General features: G+C 36.2%; 1 protein-coding gene across 1 annotated transcript in view; it reads left to right on the top strand.

Moving 5' to 3' along the window:
* The window catches only part of DCC (DCC netrin 1 receptor), a 1166576-nt gene that overhangs the window by 941553 nt on the left and 202943 nt on the right, over positions 1-22080 (top strand). Inside the window, 2 exon segments of the mRNA XM_029216808.1 lie at positions 3723-3864; positions 15196-15306. Coding sequence (XP_029072641.1) covers positions 3723-3864; positions 15196-15306 — 253 coding nt within the window.

The raw sequence follows: 22080 nt of genomic DNA, 5'->3' as shown, positions 1-22080 counted from the left end.
TATAATTATATTTGGTCCCTATTATTTGTAGAGTCTATATGTGCAAATTCACCTACCTGCTAAAATTTATTTGTGTCCCCAAATCAATACCCACAGTATCTTTACAGTCATTTGCAGACTTGTGCACATGTGGAACAGTGAAAACTTTGAGTCTCCAGGAGCACATGTTTGCAGCTGAGGCTGAACAAGGAGATGCTCTGTTTTCTTGTTTCAGTTCTCATATTGTAACTAAGTGTCCCTTTTGTGGTCAAATAAATACCCAAATAAAATACCACATTTTTTGCCCTCCCCCCCTTTTTTTTTTGCTTTCTGTTGGCGATTTTGCTGTTTAAAATGGTTCCCAAGTGTAGAGCTCAAGTGTTGTCTCGTGTTCCTAAGTGCAAAAAAACTGTGATGTACCTTAAGGAGAAATACATATATTAAATAAAGTCCATTCAGACATGCATTATAGTACGGTTGGCCATGAGTTCAATGCTAATGAATCAACAATGATATTAAGTAAGGTGGCTTTAAACAGGAACATGTATAAAAAAAGGTGATGTATTGATGAGTTTACAAAAATGTTGTGACCAAAGTCTCACAAGAACCTAAACCTGTATTTTCCCCGGGAACAATATTACAATACTCCCAAATTCAGTGTTTGCAGTGCCTTTACAGAAAATAACTACGCAAATGATGAGAATTGACTAGAGTTGGCATGTTCTTTGAAATGTTTTAAAATGCTGAGCAAATAACTGTGCCTTTAGATGATTTCTTAAATCCTTTTACAGAAATTTAGTCATTTGTAGAGAGCTAGCTAATTTGTAGCAGATCTGGAAGAAGGGTCTCAAAACCCGGTCTCCCCGGAGAACACTGCTCTGCCTTTGCTATACCCACATAATTGAAACAATATCAAAGTGGCCTTGGGTTGTGGGCTAAGAGCTCAGAAGTCCATTCCTTGATATTGTGTTCAGCCTCTTTCTGACAGTCATTTATTTCTCAGCTGTTCTCAAAAGAACAACTCTGTGTGTTTATTTTTAAAAAATGAATGTAAAATTTCATCAAAGTATTATTATTCATATATATATATATATATATATATTTTTTTTTTTTTTTTTGCGGTACGCGGGCCTCTCACTGCTGTGGCCTCTCCCGTTGCAGAGCACAGGCTCCGGACGCGCAGGCTCAGCGGCCATGGCTCACGGGCCCAGCCGCGCCGCAGCATTCGGGATCCTCCCGGACCGGGGCACGAACCCACGTCCCCTGCATCAGCAGGCGGACCCTCAACCACTGCGCCACCAGGGAAGCCCTCATTGCCTATTTTAAAGCCCTCAATCACATTCTGAAGTACTGGGGATTAGGATATCAATATATGAATTTGGGGTTTTGGAGGGCAGGGGGCAAAATTCAGCCCATAGCAATGTGTTTTGACAATTGTATCCACCCATGTGACAGACATGAACTAAGATGCAGTTTTATTACCCCAAAAAGTCTCTTTGTACCCATATCCAATCAATCCTCCAGTGAAGTTGCCATAGGCAACTACTTTTCTGATTTGTATTACTGTAGATTAGTTTTATCTATTCTTGAATTTCTCATATCAGTGGAATTATGCAGTATGTACTTTTTTGAGTCTGGTGTCTTGTCAAATCCAATCTTATATCTTATTGCTATTTTCCTCACTATCTTCCGAGAATTCCATATTTCTCTTTCTGATTTGGATCTCTGTTGGATTTCAAATCTTTTTCTTCCTTAGTTTGCACTCTCATTTTCCTTGCGCATACCGTCATTAACCTCCTGATAAAGTGTACACAGATGGATATCTTTGAGGCCACTCATATCTGAAATACCCCTATACTTATACTTATGCAAGTGTATGTTCTTATGCTTGTGTTATAGTTTCCTCATACATCATAATTTATTTGGCTTGACATGGAATTCTAGGTTTAAATGTTTTCAAACATTAAATGTTTTTGAGAAATCTGATGTTATTCTTATTCCTGATTATGTTTTACGTACCCCTTTTCTTTTTTTGTTTTTTTTCTTCATTCTGGAAGCTTTTGGATCGTCCCTCCCCCACGAGGCTCTAGTGTTTCACATAATATGCTTTAATGTGGTTCTTTTCATTTATTATGTTAGATATTCCATAATCCCTTTCAGAATGGGCTCTCAAGTCTTCCAGTTCTGCAGAGTTTTTATTGGGGAGGAGGATTTTTTTGTTTTTTGTTTTGGTTTTTTCTAATTTACTCTGTTTTATTTTTCCTGTTCCTTCATTCTCTCATCTTACTATTTGGGTGTCAAAAATTATGGACTAAACCTCTGATTTCTTATCTTTTCTCTCCAATTTCCTTTGATTACCTTTTTTCCCCCAATGAATTTTGGAAGGTGTCTATTAATTTATCTTCTAATCTATCTATTGAATATTTAATTTGTGCAACCAAATTATACATGTCATAAGCTTTTTCAAAATCTTTTATTTTTCTTGTATTTTATCCTATTTATGGATGCAGTAGCTTCTCTTTGATTATTAGGGTATTAATGACAGTTCTTTGGACTCTTTATCCTTACACTAATGCTGTTTCCTTCAAGTGCCATTATGCTCTTATGTGTTTTTCTCTCTGTATGTTATGGCGAAGGCTTTGTTTTCAATGTCTGATAGTCTTAAATTACCAGTTTACATAAAAATGCAGTACTAAAAAGGTGATTATGAAGTGCAAACTCTAGTGCATGAGTGGAGGTTATAAAGTGGTCTCCTCACGGTTGGGGGATTGATCAGGAACCTATCTGTTCTTTTCTCTTATTCTTTTAAATTTTGTCTAGAGAACAATTATCTGATATTCTGGCTGGGAAGTGTACACCTGGTTGCCATTGCTCTGGGTATCAGATGAAGGAAGAAGACTTGAGTGTCTTATGTCATTGACTTAACAACCCTTGCCCTCATCTCTGTTCTCTCCTGTGCCTGGTGTCCCTGAATCTGTGGCTTCTGTTTCAATATCCCTGGAGAATGAAGCTTCCAGCTACTCCAAGATCACGGAGTGTTAGCAGACTGGTTTTGCAGAATGTGATAGGACTTTCAATCCATCTTCTGTCTCAGAAACATAACTGTCGTGCTTTGTAAGGTATTTAGGAAGTAACAGTTTCTAGTCTTCCCTGAATTTGGTCCTGCCAATCACCTTGTTTTCATTAATATCTCTTAAGGAGGTACTTAGGTTTCATCTCTCTCCTTTGGCTCAGTCACACTTTTCCTCATTTACACCTTCAAAAAATTTGTTAACCTCTCTCATTCACTAGAGTCCTATTAATCTATTCCTTATAGGTTTATACCATTTAGAATATTTTACTGTCATTTTAGTGACATTTACGAAGGAGAGATGATAATGCATGTAATCAACCAAATGAATTGTGTAAATTTGTCAAAATCAGACATATAGTTGTAAGAATGGATTTAATTTGGTTCTAAGGGGGTAATCCCTAACACTTTTTGCATCTCTGCCTTATTTGCACTTATGTTTGTGTCAGTTCTTTTTTTTTTTTACATTTTATTGGAGTATAATTGCTTTACAATGGTGTGTTAGTTTCTGCTTTATAAAAAAGTGAATCAGTTATACATATAAATATGTTCCCATATCTCTTCCCTCTTGCATCTCCCTCCCTCCCACCCCTCTAGGTGGTCACAATTCTTTGACCCTATCCTGTTGTCCTTCCTTTCTCCAATCTTTTAATTTATGTCTATTATTTTACAGAGTATCAAAGTAAGCTGGCTGCCTCCTCCACCAGGAACACAAAATGGATTTATTACCGGCTATAAAATTCGACACAGAAAGACAACCCGCAGGGGTGAGGTGGAAACACTGGAGCCAAACAACCTCTGGTACCTGTTCACAGGTCAGTGTTCACGTGGTGGGGTCTTGGAAGGTTTTGATGAATTAAATGCCTCAGCATCAAAATATTTTTTGCTGGTAAACAACTTAACCATTTTTTTCCTGTTAAATGGCATGTACTGGTCTGAACGAGAATAACCTTTACATTTTTAACTTGATATTCCCTGTAATGCTTTCACTACATATTTTGCTTCTGGATCATCATCTTAATAAACATATCATTGAATTTTTATCCATATTATTTTCTTAGTATTATTGGTTCAACAACTTCTGTTGTCAAATACTTTTTAACTGTTTAATAACTTTTTTTTTTTTTTTTTTTTTTTTTTTGCGGTACACGGGCCTCTCACTGTTGTGGCCTCTCCTATTGTGGAGCACAGGCTCCGCACGCGCAGGCTCAGCGGCCATGGCTCACGGGCCCAGCCGCTCCGCGGCATGTGGGATCTTCCCGGACCGGGGCACGAACCCGTGTCCCCTGCATCGGCAGGCGGACTCTCAACCACTGCGCCACCAGGGAAGCCCTGTTTAATAACATTTAAAAGTCGTGTAATCAAATGGTTCCAAGTTTAAGTCATTTTGAGCCCTGTTCCCTCAAACTCCAGGAGTGAGAATGAAGTTAGAAAATGGAGAGGGGGTAGTTTGGGGAATAAAGAGAACAATTCTACTTTCCATAAATAAAAAAGTAAATTCACTTACATAGCAATGATGGTGGAACTCATAGTGGGTCAAAATTCTCTCTGAAAACTGGACCCAGTTTCCATGTAGTACTTAGATAATTTTTTTTATTTTATAAGATTAATAATCATATAATTCCTTTAACTTTTGGAACCATTAATACATGTCAGTCCAGTTCCTGGAAAACAGAGACTGAGTCAGGCTTTCAAGTTAATGCATTTGGGGTGCAAGCCCAGGAAAGCAAGAGTGAGGGAACAAGGAAAATGAGCCAGGGAGGAAAATAAATCAAATAATGATGACATATTATTGAGCTGGCCCCAAGTTTAGAACAAACCCAGAGCTTGCTTGGCCTTGGTAGGATATCACTAGAGAAGCTAATTTAACTGCTGTGGCCCACAGAGGATGGCTGGATAGGAAGCATGAGCAGTTTCTCTCTTGTCTATCATTGGTCAAAGTTAACCCACCAACAGGTTGTTAACTGTTTTGTACCTCCTGCCGGCCCCCTGGGAAGCCAGCATTTCTGGTAAATGTACAAACATGGAATTCTCTCCTTTTCCTCAGCACTTTATGTGGTGATGGCTTGGTCTAGGGTGGCAGCAGCACTTGGGGCTGTATAGCACCAAAGAGAGCATGAACTAAGGGTTTGGAATGCAAAGCATATAGCAGTGGATCATGGCAAAAACTGGCGGGTCAAGTTGAGCATATGTGTCATGGCACATAAACTGGCTTCATGACAACATGCAAATTAAAAATCATAACTTACAGAAAATGGATAACTATCATCGCAGATGAGAATAAAGGAAAGTAACTCCTTATTTATTCCTTTCTCTGTATGAGGTACTCAGTAAATTTCCATCTGAAATCATAAAACACACACAATTTAAGCTACTTGCTCAGCCTACAATATGAGACTTGATAGAAAGCTGGTTTTTCCCTTTAGGTTTTGCCTCTTATGCCTATAAAATGTTAATGTGATTGTGAGAGTGCTTCCAAAATAGATTACCAAAAAATTACATTACTTGTTTTATATCAGGACAAAATCTCCTAGGAAGGTATTATTAAATCTAAGCGGAACTTACGGCACTCTACCATTCCATTTAAAAAGCTTAAGGAAAGCCAAGATCCTGTCTTTTTCCTGGATAAAATGATGGGAAGAAGGTAAAAATATTCAAGTGAGGCATGTTTGCTCACTGGAATATTTGGTACAACATGTACATAGTTTACTTTAAAATAAATCACCAAAATTGAAAAATCTTGCTTTAAAAATTTTAGTATAATTCCTAAGAGTTAATATTTGAATAGAAGAAGAGGCTCTAAGAATAATTTAATCCAAGCCTTGTATTTTAGTAGATATTGGCATTTGAAGTCCTGAAACTTTTTTTAATCATTGCTTTTCCTTCTCAAATGAAAAATATTAAAAATATAAAATAAACTTCTTTTTTATAAAATAATTAAAATATGAGCATTCCAATAGAAAAACTAAGGACTAGATATTCAATTTACAGAACTATAAATAGCCAACAAGTGTAATAAAATGTTCAATCTCATTAGCAGAGAAATGCAAATTAAAACAAAAATGAGTTAGCATTTTCCTTTGATTAAAGTAATAAAGATAAAAATGAATGATGATACACTGTTTTGGAAAGTGTACAAAAGAAACATGAACTCTCATATACTACTTGTGGGACAGAAAGCTTCTAGAACCTTTCTGGAAAACAATGTGGAGATTTCTGTTATATACAGATGTATGTGTGTGTATGTGTGTGTATTCGTAAATGTATGAGTCAAGTTTCCAACTTCTAGGAGTTTGTCCCAATTCAGCAGACATATTTTTTTGCAAAGTTTTGAACTAAAAACATGCTCATTGCACTGTTACTTTAATAGCAAATAACAAGAAAAAAAAAGACCCTAAGTATCTAACTGTAGGCAGTTAACTAGAAAATTCAGACACAATCATATCAAGGAATACTGTATATCTATTGAGAATACTGTAATGTAAACATGTTAAATTACATGTTAAATATTTAAAGCATGTTAAGTGAATAACTCAGTTTTAAATCAGTATTAAGCATGAGTCCATATTTATAAACCAAAAACTCCGTAAGAAAATATTTAGAATAATATGTTCTAAATATCAAAATATTAATGGTGATTATTGCTTACTTTTGTAACAATAAAATATGCATTTTAACTGCATATGTACAGTGAAAAACAAATAAAATGTCAAGACTCTGATGTTATAACTTTTGATTACCAAAATTGAAGATTTCCTACCACTGACTTTAACTGTATGCCCATTGAACAACTAAGAAGGGACTGAACAAGAGAATAAATGAAGAATGACCTTACTGATATGAATTGTTTAGTATTTATGGGTTTTTTGCCAAATGGAATTTAATACATTCAGCTTAATATAATCAAGCCAAAATTTTGACTCTCTAAATATAAAAATTTTAGGATTTTCTTTCGACGAAAAGCAAAATTGTTTAAAAAGATAACTATATAGAGCAGCAAGTTTTAGCCTTTTTACTATCAAAGATGCTATATTAGTCCTAGGGGGGTCGTAACAAATTACCACAAATGTGGTGGCTTAAAAGAACAGATTTTTTTTTTTCAGTTCAGGAGAAACCAGAAATCTGAAATTAAGGTGTCTGCAGGATTGGTTTCTTCTGGAGACTCTGAAGAGAAAATATCCTGTTTGTCTTCTAACCTCTGATGGTTGCTGGCAGTCCTTGACATTCCTTAGCTTATAGATGCATCTCTCAGATCTCTGCCTCCATCCCTGCATCACTTCCTCTGTGTGTCTCTACGTCTCTCTTCTTATAAAGACACCATTCGTTGGGTATAGACTCTGTAGTAATCCAGGATGATTCCATCTCAAGGTCCTAAAGTAATTATATCTGTTAAGACCATATTTCCAGGAAAGGCTATATTTGGATGTTCCAAGTATACTGTATTCTACTCACTAGCCACCTTTCATTACTTTTCCTCTCAAGGACAATCATTTTGAATTATACCCTCTAATGAAACTTTAGTTATCCAAAAATAAACAATTCAGCCCTATATCTTTATTCCTCTGAAATATATGTGGCAATTAACCCTTCTAATCAGCATAGGATAACCCATCTTCACTCTGGTTTAATATCATTCCAGTCAAAAGCAAAGAAAGGATGAATTAATTAGCTTGTTATTGAAATGATGCACAAATGCCCCTTCCCATCTTAATAGATTTGTAGGAGTCTGGACTCCAAACTTGAAACCTTTATTCAGAATGTTCCTTCTTCATTTCAATTGTTGTAAAATGAATTTTAGAGTGCAAACATAATCTGAGCACTTATACTTGTAACTGTACTTGATATGTATTGCAAAAAAGTCACACAGCCTCATTTTTAATTTGAAATAGAGAATTACAAAAACCCAGAGGATAGCCTCATACTCTTAAAACATTAAAAACAAGCTTTGCAAAGCCTCTGCCTTCCTCTCCCCAGTTCTGTGTCCTGGCTTTAGTAATGCACGTTGCATTCCTAGATGTAGTGGGAATGTCTTTCAGGCTACAAAGCATTGAGGAATCAGGAAGTACTACACACTGGTTGATTGGCTGTGGTTTTGACTTGTCCCCAGGATATATTTAGTAACTTACCCACTTTGTAGTAAGCGGAAGTAATTGATTTTCTATTTGAATCTTCAGCACTTTAAAATGTACAGGATTTGCCCCCATGTTTTCAATACCTGTAAAGGACATGGATATGTTGATTTGGCTGTTAGAAAATTGAAAATGCCAGAATGTTTCCTTTGGATGGTATAAATATTCAGATGTAGAGACTCAAATATTGTTTTTTACAGTCTTCTATTTGTTAAGCAGTTGTTTTTTGTTGTGTGTGTTTTTTTTACTAGGATAATGAGACATCTGCAATAACAAAGTAATTCAGAGTTACAACAAGGAGTTTAAATCACTGCTATCAATTTTATTGTGGGAACCCAAGTCAACTAAATTTTAAAGTGCTGTTTTTAATTTTTGAGTGCTCTTCAGAGAAGGTTGTTTGGAACTGAATTTAAGAGTTTTCTCATGCTTCATGACCAATATAAAAATAAATATAGTGGTAAACATGCATTGGTGTTTTATGGACTGAAAAATTGAAATAATGGCACAGCAGTTTTATAACAAGGTTAGCATTAGGGGAATAAAGGGAAGTTATATTGTTTGAATAATACATCATCTGTTGACCATAAGTTTTAAGAAACTAGAAAAGAACTGAAGAATTACAGAGTTTGAAGGCACTTATTATTGGGGATAGAAACAGGCAGAAGACAATCTGCTTTTAACAATAGAATTTTTTTACAGCTAAGAAAAGCATTGCTACCTATACCATACTTCTTTTAGAATAAAGTTGTACTTAGAAGCAGCTAGGCAGACACACACACGCACGCACACACACACACACACACGCACATTGAGATTGAACTATACGTCCCTGACAAACAGAACAGGAAACACACAATTCATCTCATCCAAAGCCCTTTTTTTTTTATAGAAGAGGTAACTGAAGTCAGAAGAATGACATTTCTAGGATGTACCATTAGTTAATGGTACAGATTCCAACTAGATCACAGACGTTCTGATTCCTAGTTATGTGCTCCTTGTACTATACAGTGTTGTCATCTTTAGCTCACTTTGTGAGTGACTCCAGCTGTTGTATCAATCTGTAAAAGAGCCTTGATATAAACAATTTTAACATTTATAACAATAATAACGCAACAGCAACTTTGACAACAGCTCTATGCTGGAAACGGTGTGGAGGTTCCTCAAAAAGTTAAAAATAGAACTGCCAGTGAACCACCAATCCCACTTCTGGATGTATATCCAAAAGAATTGAAATCAAGATCTCAAAGAGATAGCTGCATTCCCACGTTCATTGCAACGTTGTTCGCAATAGCCAAGGTAGAGAAACAACCCAAATTTCCATCGACAGACAAATGGACGAAGAAACTGTGGCATATACATACAACGGAATATTATTCAGCTTTAAAATAGAAAACAAAATCTTGCCATTTGCAGCAACACGGGTGGACTGGGAGATATTATGCTAAGTGAAATGTCAGTCCCAGAAGGGCAGATACATGATTCCACATATATGAGGTATCTAAAATAGTCAAACTTTTGGAAACCGAGAATAGAATGGTGGTTGCCAGGGGAGAAGGAGAGGGGGAAATGGGCAGTTGTTCAACGGGTATAAAATGACAGTTATACAAGATGAATAAGTTCTAGAGATCTGCTGTACAACAAGTACCTATAATTAACAGTACTGTATCGTGCACCTAAAAATTTGTTTAGAAGTCATCTCATGCCAAGAATTCTTACCATTAAAAAAAAATGATAAAAGCAAGAGGACAAAAGAGCCTTTTGAAGGTGATAGATAGGTTTATTACCTTGATTGTGGTGATGGTATCATAATGTATACATATGTCCAAACTCATTAAAATATATACATTAAAATGTGCAATTTTGGGCATATTAAGTATACCTTGATATAGCTGAAAAAATATCCATGATAAGAAAATAGAGCTGTATCTATTTTAAAATTTAATCTTTATAATAATTTTTTATTCATATACACATTTTATTGTTGAGAAATCTTAGGCAAAGAAAGAGGGCTAGTAAGTTTTTCAAGGTCATGCAGCTAATAAGTGGTGCAGCAAAAACTTAAGTCTAATTCTGCCTGAATTGAAAACCTATACTCTTAACTCTTAAACTATAGGTAATATGATGTTGACCATAAGCAATGACTATGTGGTTGTGTGAGTATGTAAAGGGATAGTGAAATAATGCAGGGATGGAAAGAGATATCTATTGAATAATAAAAATTGAGGGTTAATTTTGCAACTAGAGGAACTGAGTAACTTTAGAAGAGATTAAGTCAAAACTTTCCTACCAATTTATTTTTGAAATACTGTTTAATATTTCCATTAGCTCAACTCAGGAAACACATCTCAGATAACAGCTTTGAGAAATACATACACAAAACAGCTTTTGATTACACGCTGGTTTCCTTCTATCCCATCTCCCATGAATGAATGAATGAATGAATGCATGCATGCATCCATCCATCCATCAATGGAGTGTTTCAAGTGAGAAAATAATCTGCAAATGTTAGTTATCTTTATGTCTATTAAATGCCTAATTTAATAAATTATTTTTGAAAGCAGTTTGTCATTTGATTCTCAAAAGAATACTCTAAGGTAGAAATGCAGGTATTATTACCTAATAAATGTATATGAGAAACTGAGATTAAAAGAGCTCTCAGAACATCTAAAACTTGTCTGGCCAACTACCCCTCACAGCAAAAAAGCAGGAACATTTGAAAGCTAGAATTCAGGGTAATGTACTGCCTGACTCTGAAAAGCCAAAATTTCTGGTTTTGCTTATCACTGCATCCTCCACTTATCTAGACTAGAAGAGGGTCACAGGTTTAATTCTGTTGCTAAAGGTCTGGTACAGAAAGCACTGAATTTAGAATCAGAAGGCTTGGGTAAAGATATCTTGAAAGTGGAATTTATTATTTTTTTAATCCCACTGTGTAAAACTCAGATTTATCTGTAGGTAATACTATAGTAAAGCAGATTCAATGCAATCTAAAGAAGAACTTTTATTAACAAGCAAAACAGTTGGAGTGGATTCCATCCCTTGGTGAATTTCTTATTCCAAAAGTATCCCTGCTTTATTTACAGGACCACTTAGTTGGATGTACAGTGTTAGATGGGCCATTTGACTAGACATTATGATCTCTTTTAATATTGGGATGTTATATATATCTTTAAATATTTTCTTACACTTAATCTAGAATTTCTGGGTGTTGTTAGTGAGATTCCACAGCAACACTCTAGAATAAATTCCAAAAGTTTTAAAATTTAACCTAAAATGTAATATTTCAAAAGTTAACAGGATTTTCAGGTTGACCTAGGTACTACTCTATATAGAGTGTTAAAGCTTCACTACTGATATCATAGAGAGAAAGATATGAAAAGCTACGCTACTGTATATGGTTAGAAGGGATATTCTGATAAGTAGCTTGGGGGGTGCCAGGTGAGGCCTCATAGGGGAAACACGTAATGGTTGGTCTTTTAACTGCCTTCTAATTGTTACTTCAAGTTATTATTCAAGCTATTAGTAGGCTTTTGTTTTACTCAAAACTGAATTAATGATACTGACAGAGCCTAAACTCAAAATATGTAAATTGAAATTTGGCAAAATTATAAGAAGAAATTTGCATATCTACTTTATAGTGAGATATTTTAATTAACTTATGTTAAAAATTGATAGATTCTGCATGAGAAACACCACTCGATTTAAAGTCAAATGAATGGAACAGAATATACAGCATTCAGAAAGATTTCCATTTATAGTCAAAATATTGCATGTAAGAGAATGGTATGTCAATCAAGGTTTGACCAGAGAAACAGAATCAGTGGAGATATATACTAAGAGATTTATTGCAAGCAATTGACTTAATTGACTATGATGGCTGGCTGGGCAATTCCAAAATCCACAGGGCAGGCCATCAGGAAAGATAGCTGGAACGCTGAGGCTGCAGTCTGCAGGTGAAATTTCTTCTTCAGGGAAGCCTCAGTCTGCGCTTCAGTCCCTTCACCTGACTGAATCCGGCCCACCCAGATTATCTAGGATAATATCCCTTATGTAAAAGCAACTGAATATGGACTTTAGTCGTATCTATAAAATACCTTCCCAGCAACACTGAGTGTTTGATTGAATAACTGGGGACTTTACCTTAGCTAAGTTGACACATAAAACTGACCATCACACAAAGTATTTCAAATCAGTCACTGGAGGTGGTACTGAATAATTGTCCATCCATTTCAAATAAAAATGAAGTTAAATTTCCCCTTACTGTAAAAGAGTATATTCTTGATAGACTTAAACTATTTGAGGTGAGACCAGTATGAAAGTCATGAGCTGTAATGATTGCAATAATTTGGTAAACATTTCTTCCTAGAGTTCTCTCCCTGTGAGATTTTGTTTTTTGGTTTTCTTTAAAGATTTAATTTTATTTATTTTTGGCTGTGTTGGGTCTTCATTGCTGCACGCGGGCTTTCTCTAGCTGTGGCGAGCGGGGGCTGCTCTTCGTTGCATTGTGCAGGCTTCTTCTTGAGGTGGCTTCTCTTGTTGCAGAGCATGGGCTCTAGGCAGACAGGCTTCAGTAGTTGTGGCACATGGGCCCAGTAGTTGTCTCTCGCGGGCTCTAGAGCGCAGGCTCAGTAGTTGTGGCGCACAGGCTTAGCTGCTCCGTGGCATGTGGGATCTTCCCGGACCAGGGCTCAAACCTGTGTCCGCTGTATTGGCTGGCGGATTCTTAACCACTGTGCCACCAGGGAAGTCCCTCCCTGTGAGTTTTTAATTTCCCGGAAGAGCCTCTGTAATCCCTCTGCCTCAGGAATCAACAACAGCACCTATGAAGGTTGAAAAATGTTAACAAGTATCAGATCAATGCCATGTTAACTAAGGGACAAGTCAAAGTGAGCACAAGCCTACTTAAGGCACCACAAAGCCTTTATGTTCAAAAGCATCCGTTTACCACCTTGCTGATGGTGTTGGATATTGTACTGTAGTCTGATATTTCCTTTGTGCTAAGACTTGCTTTAGTGGATCTTTCAACAGTTGTTTTGTGTTTGTGCCTTCCCTGTGTCAGGCACTGTAGTGGCTCTATGGATATACAATTAAAACACTGATGATAACAAGACAACAGCACCAAAACTATTCTCAGTCCATGCCTTCCGGTCTATTTTAGAAAATTAGAAGCCTCTTAAGAGGACAGCATTTTGTGTGGGTGAGTTTATCAAACTGTCTTCTCTAACAGTACTAGTGTTTCGCCAAAAGCCTACTTTCGGTTTTAAGGTTCGTTGGATTCCCTGGCAAAATAACCACTCATCTCACACAAATAAACAGCTTCAATCAAATCTTTAATAGAAGGTGATTTAATTTAATTTCAATATACAATCATTAGAAGGAATTATATCAATTTCAATCTACAATTATTGGAAGGAAAGGAATAAGAATATTAACAAAGTATATAATAGAGCATACCTCACCGAATTGGGCCGACACCTACTTCCAGATCCAAGCAGCAGCAGCTGGGAAGTCCTGAGTAACAGCAATCTGGAGCCCCAATTGGGGAAGGGTCCCAGGCAGTGCGGCCACCGCATGGGTGAGACTTCAAGTTGCAGTTCTGGGGGCTCCCGCTTATAATCCCAGGTCACAAACTCATATCATCAGTTTGCATGCAAAAATGCAGCTCTGGATTCACTTTAACAGTGCTGTTGTTTTCACCATGGTGGGGGTCACAGGATTTTTCAGACCCCGGGGGGACTGGCCAGGTCCCCAGGGCTCAAGAAACTCCAAGACCCACTCCCTCTCTTATCGTAAACGCCGTTTGATTTGCTAGCAGCAATTGTTAGGTAAGTAGGCAGGCGCGCAGTCCAGGTAGGGTCACAGGTTGGTCAGAGGCCAACTTCTGTCTCTGAAGCCTGAACAAGACTATTTTACTAGCTTCCCCAACAACTAGTTATTGAAGACAACTGCCCTTCGACATTAACAAGTCCATTCTAACCATCATGTAAAACACCGTCTCCTATTAATAGTAAGTTAGAATTCTTCTCAGTACCAAGATTTACTCATCTTCCTATGCAAAAATATACAAGTACATAACTTAGTACTTGATAGAAGCATCATTTCTCTAATAGCTTTATTTATGACTTTTCCTTGGCTCCAAATGTTCATGGCATTTCAAATTAATGGAAAAAACAGAGAGGTGTTATTTTTTATCAGTGTTGTTCAACTCATTGAGGTTTAAGAACTTGTCAGTTTAAACTGAGTCCTCAGTGTCTCAAAAACGTCATATGGTCTTTTGACAAGCATCATGTGTTTTACAATAATTTTTCATGTTAATGAGCAACATTGAGATTCAGTTAAAAGGAAAAGTGTTTACATTAAAAATTTACACGTATCACACTCATGATACACAGGGCCTCTCTTGTCTACCTATACTCTCTGTGTACTGGAAAATCAGCTCTAAGGTCATCACTGTGTCCTATAATGTATGTCCAAATTATCATAGAGTTAGACTTTCTTCATGCTCTAGTATGGAAGCTAATGCAAAACGAACTATGTCTTGCGATGTTTTCGAGAGACAAAGACCTAGTTTTTCTGCTGAAGTACAGTGGCTTTGGAGTTTTCTTTCTTGGCCCAAAGGGAACATAATCACTGACCTTGAATGAATGATGGAGCATAAATTTTTAGATTGACTCTTCTTGACTTATAGGCAGGCCTCTTCTGAACTGTGAGGAAAAATGATCCTTGCTATTTTTGATTATTTCTTCATCGTTCATAGTTTATATTCTGCCTCTGCCCTGAGGCTATTTTCAGGGTTACATTTTTGTAAACTGGAAAAAATAAATGAGGATATATGAAAAATAATTTGATTTCTTGCTGTAATCTTCCAGCCCTTTTGGCTAAAATAGTAATTACCACAACAATCACAAACAATGTAAAGCATGTCTACTATTGTTAAAATTTTGCTAAAACGTTTAAAACCCACCAGAAATACTTGTTTTCAGTAAGTTTTTTCTTCTGGGGAAAATTCTTTCACAGGACTGGAGAAAGGAAGTCAGTACAGTTTTCAAGTGTCAGCCATGACAGTCAATGGCACTGGACCACCTTCCAACTGGTACACAGCAGAGACTCCGGAGAATGATCTCGATGGTAAGACCTTTCCCCAATCACTGTCACTCTGATTTCTGTCTTCTTCGTTACTTCAGCTTCAAAGGATACCTTAAAAAAATTGATAAACTTCAACATTGGGGATATTTATTCTTCTTAAATTTTTAGATGCAAAACAAAAACAAAACAAAGCGAAAATGCTTAATGAATACAGAGTCTTCAGCAATGCCATATAAATATAAATCAATAATAGTCTTCATAACAAATTACTTTTTTTTTTCAAAATAATTTGAAATGATCTTTTTACTCTTTATTTTACTTTGAATAATTGACCTTCTAACCATTTTCTTCACAGGAATGGCTGCAATTTCTGATAATAATCATAAAACATAATTACTTTACATAGCTTCTCTGGCTCTTTTATGGTGCTTCTGCAAAACAGCAAATATGTATTTTTGACACGCTTATGATATGGTCATTAATATCTGACACTTATTTTTTTGTATAAAGGACAATCTGCCTTATTTGCTTAATTGATAGTTGTCTAAAATACTTGTGGATGAGATATTGAGATTCATATAAAAGTCACATGTCACTACATTAAATATAACAACATCTTCAGAGTCACCAGTTGAGAAATACTTCTTGAAATAAAAAGCATCATGACTAAATACAAAAATACAATTCAAGAGAAAGGGTTAATGGAAGCCACAAAAAAAAGTGAATAATAAAAATAAACAGAAATATAAATAACAAAGCAAAAATATACTCTAGAGAATTAGAGTTACAAATGAGCAAAGTAGAAATTAATAAAAATGAAAGATACTTGAAAAGAGGTAAGTTATGATCAGTAAACTTAAAGCTAGGTGATTCAAACTGGGGCAAAGAAAAAAGTAGCTGAAAGAATAAACACATGTGTATTGAAAATGTGGTGACTCAAGATGGCTGCCTATATAACCGGCAATGGAATTCACTTCTTCTTCACTAATAGACCCGAAAATATTCAAGTTACTGGAAGGTGAAAATTCTGTATCTCTTTCTTTTCCTCTCCTTTTTCTCTCTCCCTCTCTTCTCTCCATCACCATTCCTCAAATCCGCCCTCCCTTTCTCTTCCTTAAACTCCTTCTTTTAATTTTCTTCCTTTTTGATCTTTCCCTTCTTCCCTTTCTAAAGAACTCACTGCCATACATGATTTTAATATAGTCACAGATTTGGGTTTACAACATGATTATGGTGGCAGTAAAACAATCAACATACACTATTTCCACAGTAATGATAATCACTGCCATGTGATAGCACATTAATTGAAAGAAAAGTTATAGAAAATTTGCTAAACATCAGGCATTGTGCTTAGCTCTGAGGATATAATAATAAATAAGAAAGACATGATTTTTTTTCCTTGTGGAGCTTTGAAAGACAAACATTCTAAGTGAAGTCATAGGAAATTACCATTGTTATAATACAAACCTGGTTGAATATTGGCCATATCCTATTGTTCAACATAGGATGGATGGCTAAATAGAAAGATAGGAAGATAGATAGATAGGCAAAGAGACAGACGTAGAGAAGATTTACATCTAAGTGAAACCTGAAGGATGAACAAGAATTAGCTATGCAAAAACATATATTAGAAATTGAGGAGGAGAAGTAGAGGGCAAGGTAAATGCATGTTTGAAGTCAAGATAGATCATGGTGCTGCTAGGGACCCAAAATAAAGACCATCAAGGCTGAAACACAGAGATGGCATGCAGTTACTTTTGCAAGACAGGCATGTTCTAAATCTGGCAAGACCAAATTAAGGATTTTGAACTTTGTCCTAAGAATCTCATTAAAGCCATAACCCGCTTTATCCTAAGCAAGTCATGAAATAATTTTTTAAAATATTGACAATTATGTTTGCATTTTGAAGAGACTAGTCTGGCTAAAGCACAAAAAATGTTTTAGAAGTAGACAGACATGGGCCTACTCAGTTAGGACAACCCTAAAGTAAACCCTAAAGTAAAGTAACTTGGGGCTTAGAAAATGTTATTTAACTTGTCTTAGATAAGGTAAATCAAGAAGTGGAGCTACAAAAATTCACACTTTGCAAAACATACACCCTTCATTAATAGGGAACTTGAATTCATGTAATCATTTATTCAACATGTAATTTTTCTTGAAAAATTTTATATACCAGGCATTATTTTAGGTACTAGGGGCAAAGCAATAAACAAAGTCCCTACTCTCAAAGAGTATAAATTTTATTGAGGTAGAGATAGATAGTGATAAATTATCAGAAGAAAATAAAGTGTGGTAGAAGGAATAACAAATGATTCGGGAGTACTCTTTTATATAGGGGATTGAGAAGATTTCTCATATTAGGAAAATATAGCACACACTTTGAGAAAGTGAGGGAGACAGCCATGCAAATAGGTCAGACAAGAGCCCTTGGTTCAGAAGGAATAGCAAGAAGAGACCATCCAGAAATTGAAGCCCAGTTGGTGGTTGAAGTATGACAAGGAGGCCAGGATAGCTGGGCCTAAAGTCATGAGGACATGATCTGTCTTATTTAAACAATAAAAGGATGGTTAGGATATGCTGTAGGAATACTTCATTTTTCTATTTTACTTGAGAAATAACTTTTAAAGTTTATATACTTGTGTTTTATACTCTCATCTATACATGTGGGGTATATATTGTTATCCTTACTTTTAAAGAACAGTAACTTAAGCTAAGAAAATTAAACCAACTTGATTCAGTCACTCTGCTGGTAACTGTGGAGCTGACACTTAAGACCGGGTTGGGTGAGTCAATGCCCAGTACACGTTATCAAAGCAAAGTCCCCATGCATCCTTTAGAACTGACCCAATGACAATAAAAACACAGTGATTCAAGGCAAAAGATTCTAAGAAATGAGGTCATATCATTTACCCAAACTTAAGGGACTCTATCTCTTACCGGAAGGAGTGAAAATAAATGGAGTGGAGGTGCTGAAGTTCCTATAAAATATCCAGGATGAATGGGATGCTCCACTTGACTTATGTGTTCTTTCTCCTCACTCTGAAAGACTCACATTGTAAGTAGAACCAAAATGTAAAATCACAGCTCCTGGGATGGCACAAAGCTTCCACTTAACTGCATTCTTTTCATATCTATGTGATCTAAGTAGAATCCGTTTCATACATCTATTCTAATCAAGAACCTCTATGCCAAGCTCATGAATAGTGTCTTAATAAATGGTGTTTCACTGGATGTTTGAACTATACCATGTTTTTAGCTTAATAATATCTCTCTTCTGCATGCAGCATCCCTCCTGACTTTTTTCCTTATTTGAGTATTGATTAAGCAGTTATGATGTGCCAAGTAAACAGGGAGTACAAATGTGAAAAATGAACAGCTCTCTTGAGGCACTAACAGATAATGGCTGCAATGATTGAACAGGCATCATGAAAACAAATAGTACTTAAACTAGAAACTTCAGGGAAAGGGGACTGATGGCTAGGATTACAGGGAAGGGTGTGTAGGACAGCATAGTAGACATTTTTCAAAGTGAATACCTTAAGAAAAATCATTTCTACCACTATTTGTTCAGAATTCATCCTCCCTCATCCAAATGGTACTCCTTTAGCAGCTGGTTAACACATTTCAGTACATTTCAAATACTGCCTCTTCTCTCATTCTTCCACTTCTTCATTTGGATTATAATTGTTTACACAGTTCTTGTCCTTGATCATAAGATGCACATTAGAAATCTGACAAAAGGTAAATGAAAAATTAATAGAAGAAACCTAGTACAGTTCATGCATCTTGCACATAATGCTGTTATAGTTTATGATTTAAGATAGTATACATTTAAAACATAATGGAAACTAATAGCCATTTCAGGGTATTTAACTATAGGAGTGTGGGACAGATGTGTTTCACTTGCTTTGTAAAGCATTGATTTTACTCACTGTACTAAATTAATAGGACCAGACATATTTGGTCCTAAGGCTTTCTCAATTTCTGGACCCGTGATCTCTTTTCACTGAGCAACTCCCTGAAACTGATTTCAATTCCTCTTCCTTGCTCCTGTTTTTTTTTCTTTTGACTACATCATTCAAATAGTAGAAAGTATAACCCTTGATACGAATTAATATTCAGATGAATGGACAAGCTCAGAAGTGGTCACTAGTAGCGCCAAGAGAATACTCAGCCTAATGGCTTGCTCTCTTTCTATATGGAAATGTAGAACTAATATAGAATATAGACTCTATAGGATAAATATATACATATATTTAAGCTATGGAAGTTTTCTTTAAATATTCATCTCATTTTAACTTATTCAAGTAAATGTTTAAATTATAAAATGAGACTTAGATGACTTCTACCAGAGCTTTCATAGCTAAGCATTCCAAAGTCAGATTTCCATATAGAATGGCTTTGATTTCCTTTAAGTTTTTGGATAAGGAGGAAGCAATCCTTTTGAAAACCACTTGAAATGGGAGGCATTCTTTGCTGTAGCCAGAGAAATCTACATTGGATGGGAAACCCAGTGTTGGCCCTTCTAGGTGCATAGTGTTGCATAACTTTCTCTCTTTGCCTTTAAGTCACCTTGTGCACTCAGAAGGTGTGATCTACTCATTAGGGTGGTAACTTTGAGCCTTGCAAGTCAGCTGCAGTTTGTACAGATAGCTGAAAGCAATGAAAGTAATTCCCTCTCCTTCTGTGACTTCTGTAGTTTCTCTTGCCTTCTCTGTTTGATTTAAGCAGTGTGAATATCTACAGTAACTTGGAGAAATACTCCAATTCCTTATGGATTACCCTTTTAATTAGGATGTTTTGTTAAAGTAATTACAGAGCCAAACCTCACTGTTTGTTCAGGGTTCCCTGAAAGCATGTTTGCTATTACTAACAGCTGGGAAGTTTTAAAATATTTATTTTGTGCCTCAAAATTTCAGCTTAAAAAAACAAAATCATTAGAATTCCCCAAAGTTCTTATGTAAATGTCTTGCATAAGGATATGAAGGAATTTATGATGAAGTTCGGCAAGGCTTCCTCCAGGAAATTGAGGTTGGACATCCATTTGTGCTGCTTTAAAAAAAAAAAATTAAAGTGAACAGGTAGAAATTGTTATACAAATCAATAATGATATAATTTAAAATTAAACCTCTACCCTAAAATGGAGGAGCTTGGCTAGCAAAAATCAGCAATGCAGAGACTCCTGAAAATACAAGAGTGACGTAAGCAAAAACTGTGAATCTAAGAAGAGGTTCTAATTTCCTGACCCCAGGAAATAGATAATTAACCCTATTAACCTGTTCGGTAATGGTAAAGTAGAATTACTGCAAATTCATTTCATTTGAGAAGTGAACCATGAAAAAACTTCTGCCTTTTGGAATCTGCATGATATGTGATACTCCCTGGGCATATGGCTTTGAGAAGGAACACATTAAAGTTTATTTTAAGAATAATGGTAAAATCTAAGATGATGACTCCACCCAGAAAGAAGAAACATTGCATATTAAAAATGTCATATTCATTCAAAAAATAGACTGACAAGTGGGAAATCTCTAGGCAGAAGAAGGAGAAATGAGAAAAATAAGTTTTTGACTAACTGAAATAAATTGAAGAATAGAAAAGGAAAGGAAGAAGGAGAGAAAGAAGGAAGGAAGGAAGGAAGGAGAAAATAATACACGGAAGAGTTGTGGTAGGCTGAATAATGGCCCCCCCAAAATGTCCACATCCTAATTCCTGGGGTCTGTGAGTGAGAGGCTTTGCAGATGTGATTAAATTAAGGTTTGTGAGATAGGCGATTATCCTGGATTATCTAGGTGGACCCAACGTATTCAAAAGTGTTCTTAGAAGAGGGAGGTAGGAAGCTCAGAAAGACAGGAGGTGTGACAGCAGAATCAGGTTGGAGTGACGTGGGGCATGAGCCAAGGAAGTTCGAAAAAAGCAAGAAAACACATGGTCCCTTAGAGCCTCAAGGAAGAGTTATTAGGCCCTGCTGATACCTTGATTTTAGCTCACTGAGACAGATATTGGAGTTCTGACCTCCAGAAATGTAACATAATAAATTTATGCTGTTTTAAGCCACTAAGCTTGTGGTAATTTAATACACCAAGTATAGTAGCAATAGGAAACTAATACAACTGCCAGAAGAAAAAAAAATCTTTTTGTTTGTGTCATTTCAATCATTGAGAAAGATTAAGTATAATTATACCAAAATAAAATTTGTATAAAATAAGATAAACCAGTTTGTGTTTTCTTTTGGTTTCATGTTAACATCATTTGAGGCCAAAAGGATGAAAAAAATGAGCAGTAAACTTGAAATAGAAAGTAGGACAAGAAAAGGGAAAAATAATATTATTTTTATTGGGGGGAATGTAAATTGAAACACCCACTATGGAGAACAGTATGGAGGTTCCTTAAAAAACTAAAAATAGAATTATCATGTGGTCCAACAATCTCACTATTGGACATATACCCAGAGAAAACCATAATTCAAAAAGACACATGCAGGCTTCCCTGGTGGCGCAATGGTTGAGGGTCCGCTTGCCGATGCAGGGGACGCGGGTTTGTGCCCCTGTCCGGGAAGATCCCACATGCCGCGGAGCGGCTGGGCCCGTGAGCCATGGCTGCTGAGCCTGCGCGTCCAGAGCACCTCCAGAGCCTGTGCTCCGCAACGGGAGAGGCCACAACAGTGAGAGGCCCGTGTACCGCCAAAAAAAAAAAAAAGACACATGCACCCCAATGTTCATTGCAGCACTATTTACAATAGCCAGGTCATGGAAGCAACCTAAATTCCCATCAACACACAAATGGATAAAGAAGATGTGGCACATACATACAATG

The sequence above is a fragment of the Monodon monoceros genome, unplaced genomic scaffold (genome assembly GCF_005190385.1).
Source record: "Monodon monoceros isolate NGI ecotype Baffin Bay Population unplaced genomic scaffold, NGI_Narwhal_1 Super_Scaffold_1, whole genome shotgun sequence".
NCBI classification, from domain to species: domain Eukaryota; kingdom Metazoa; phylum Chordata; class Mammalia; order Artiodactyla; family Monodontidae; genus Monodon; species Monodon monoceros.
This window is presented reverse-complemented; position numbering and strand designations above follow the sequence as displayed.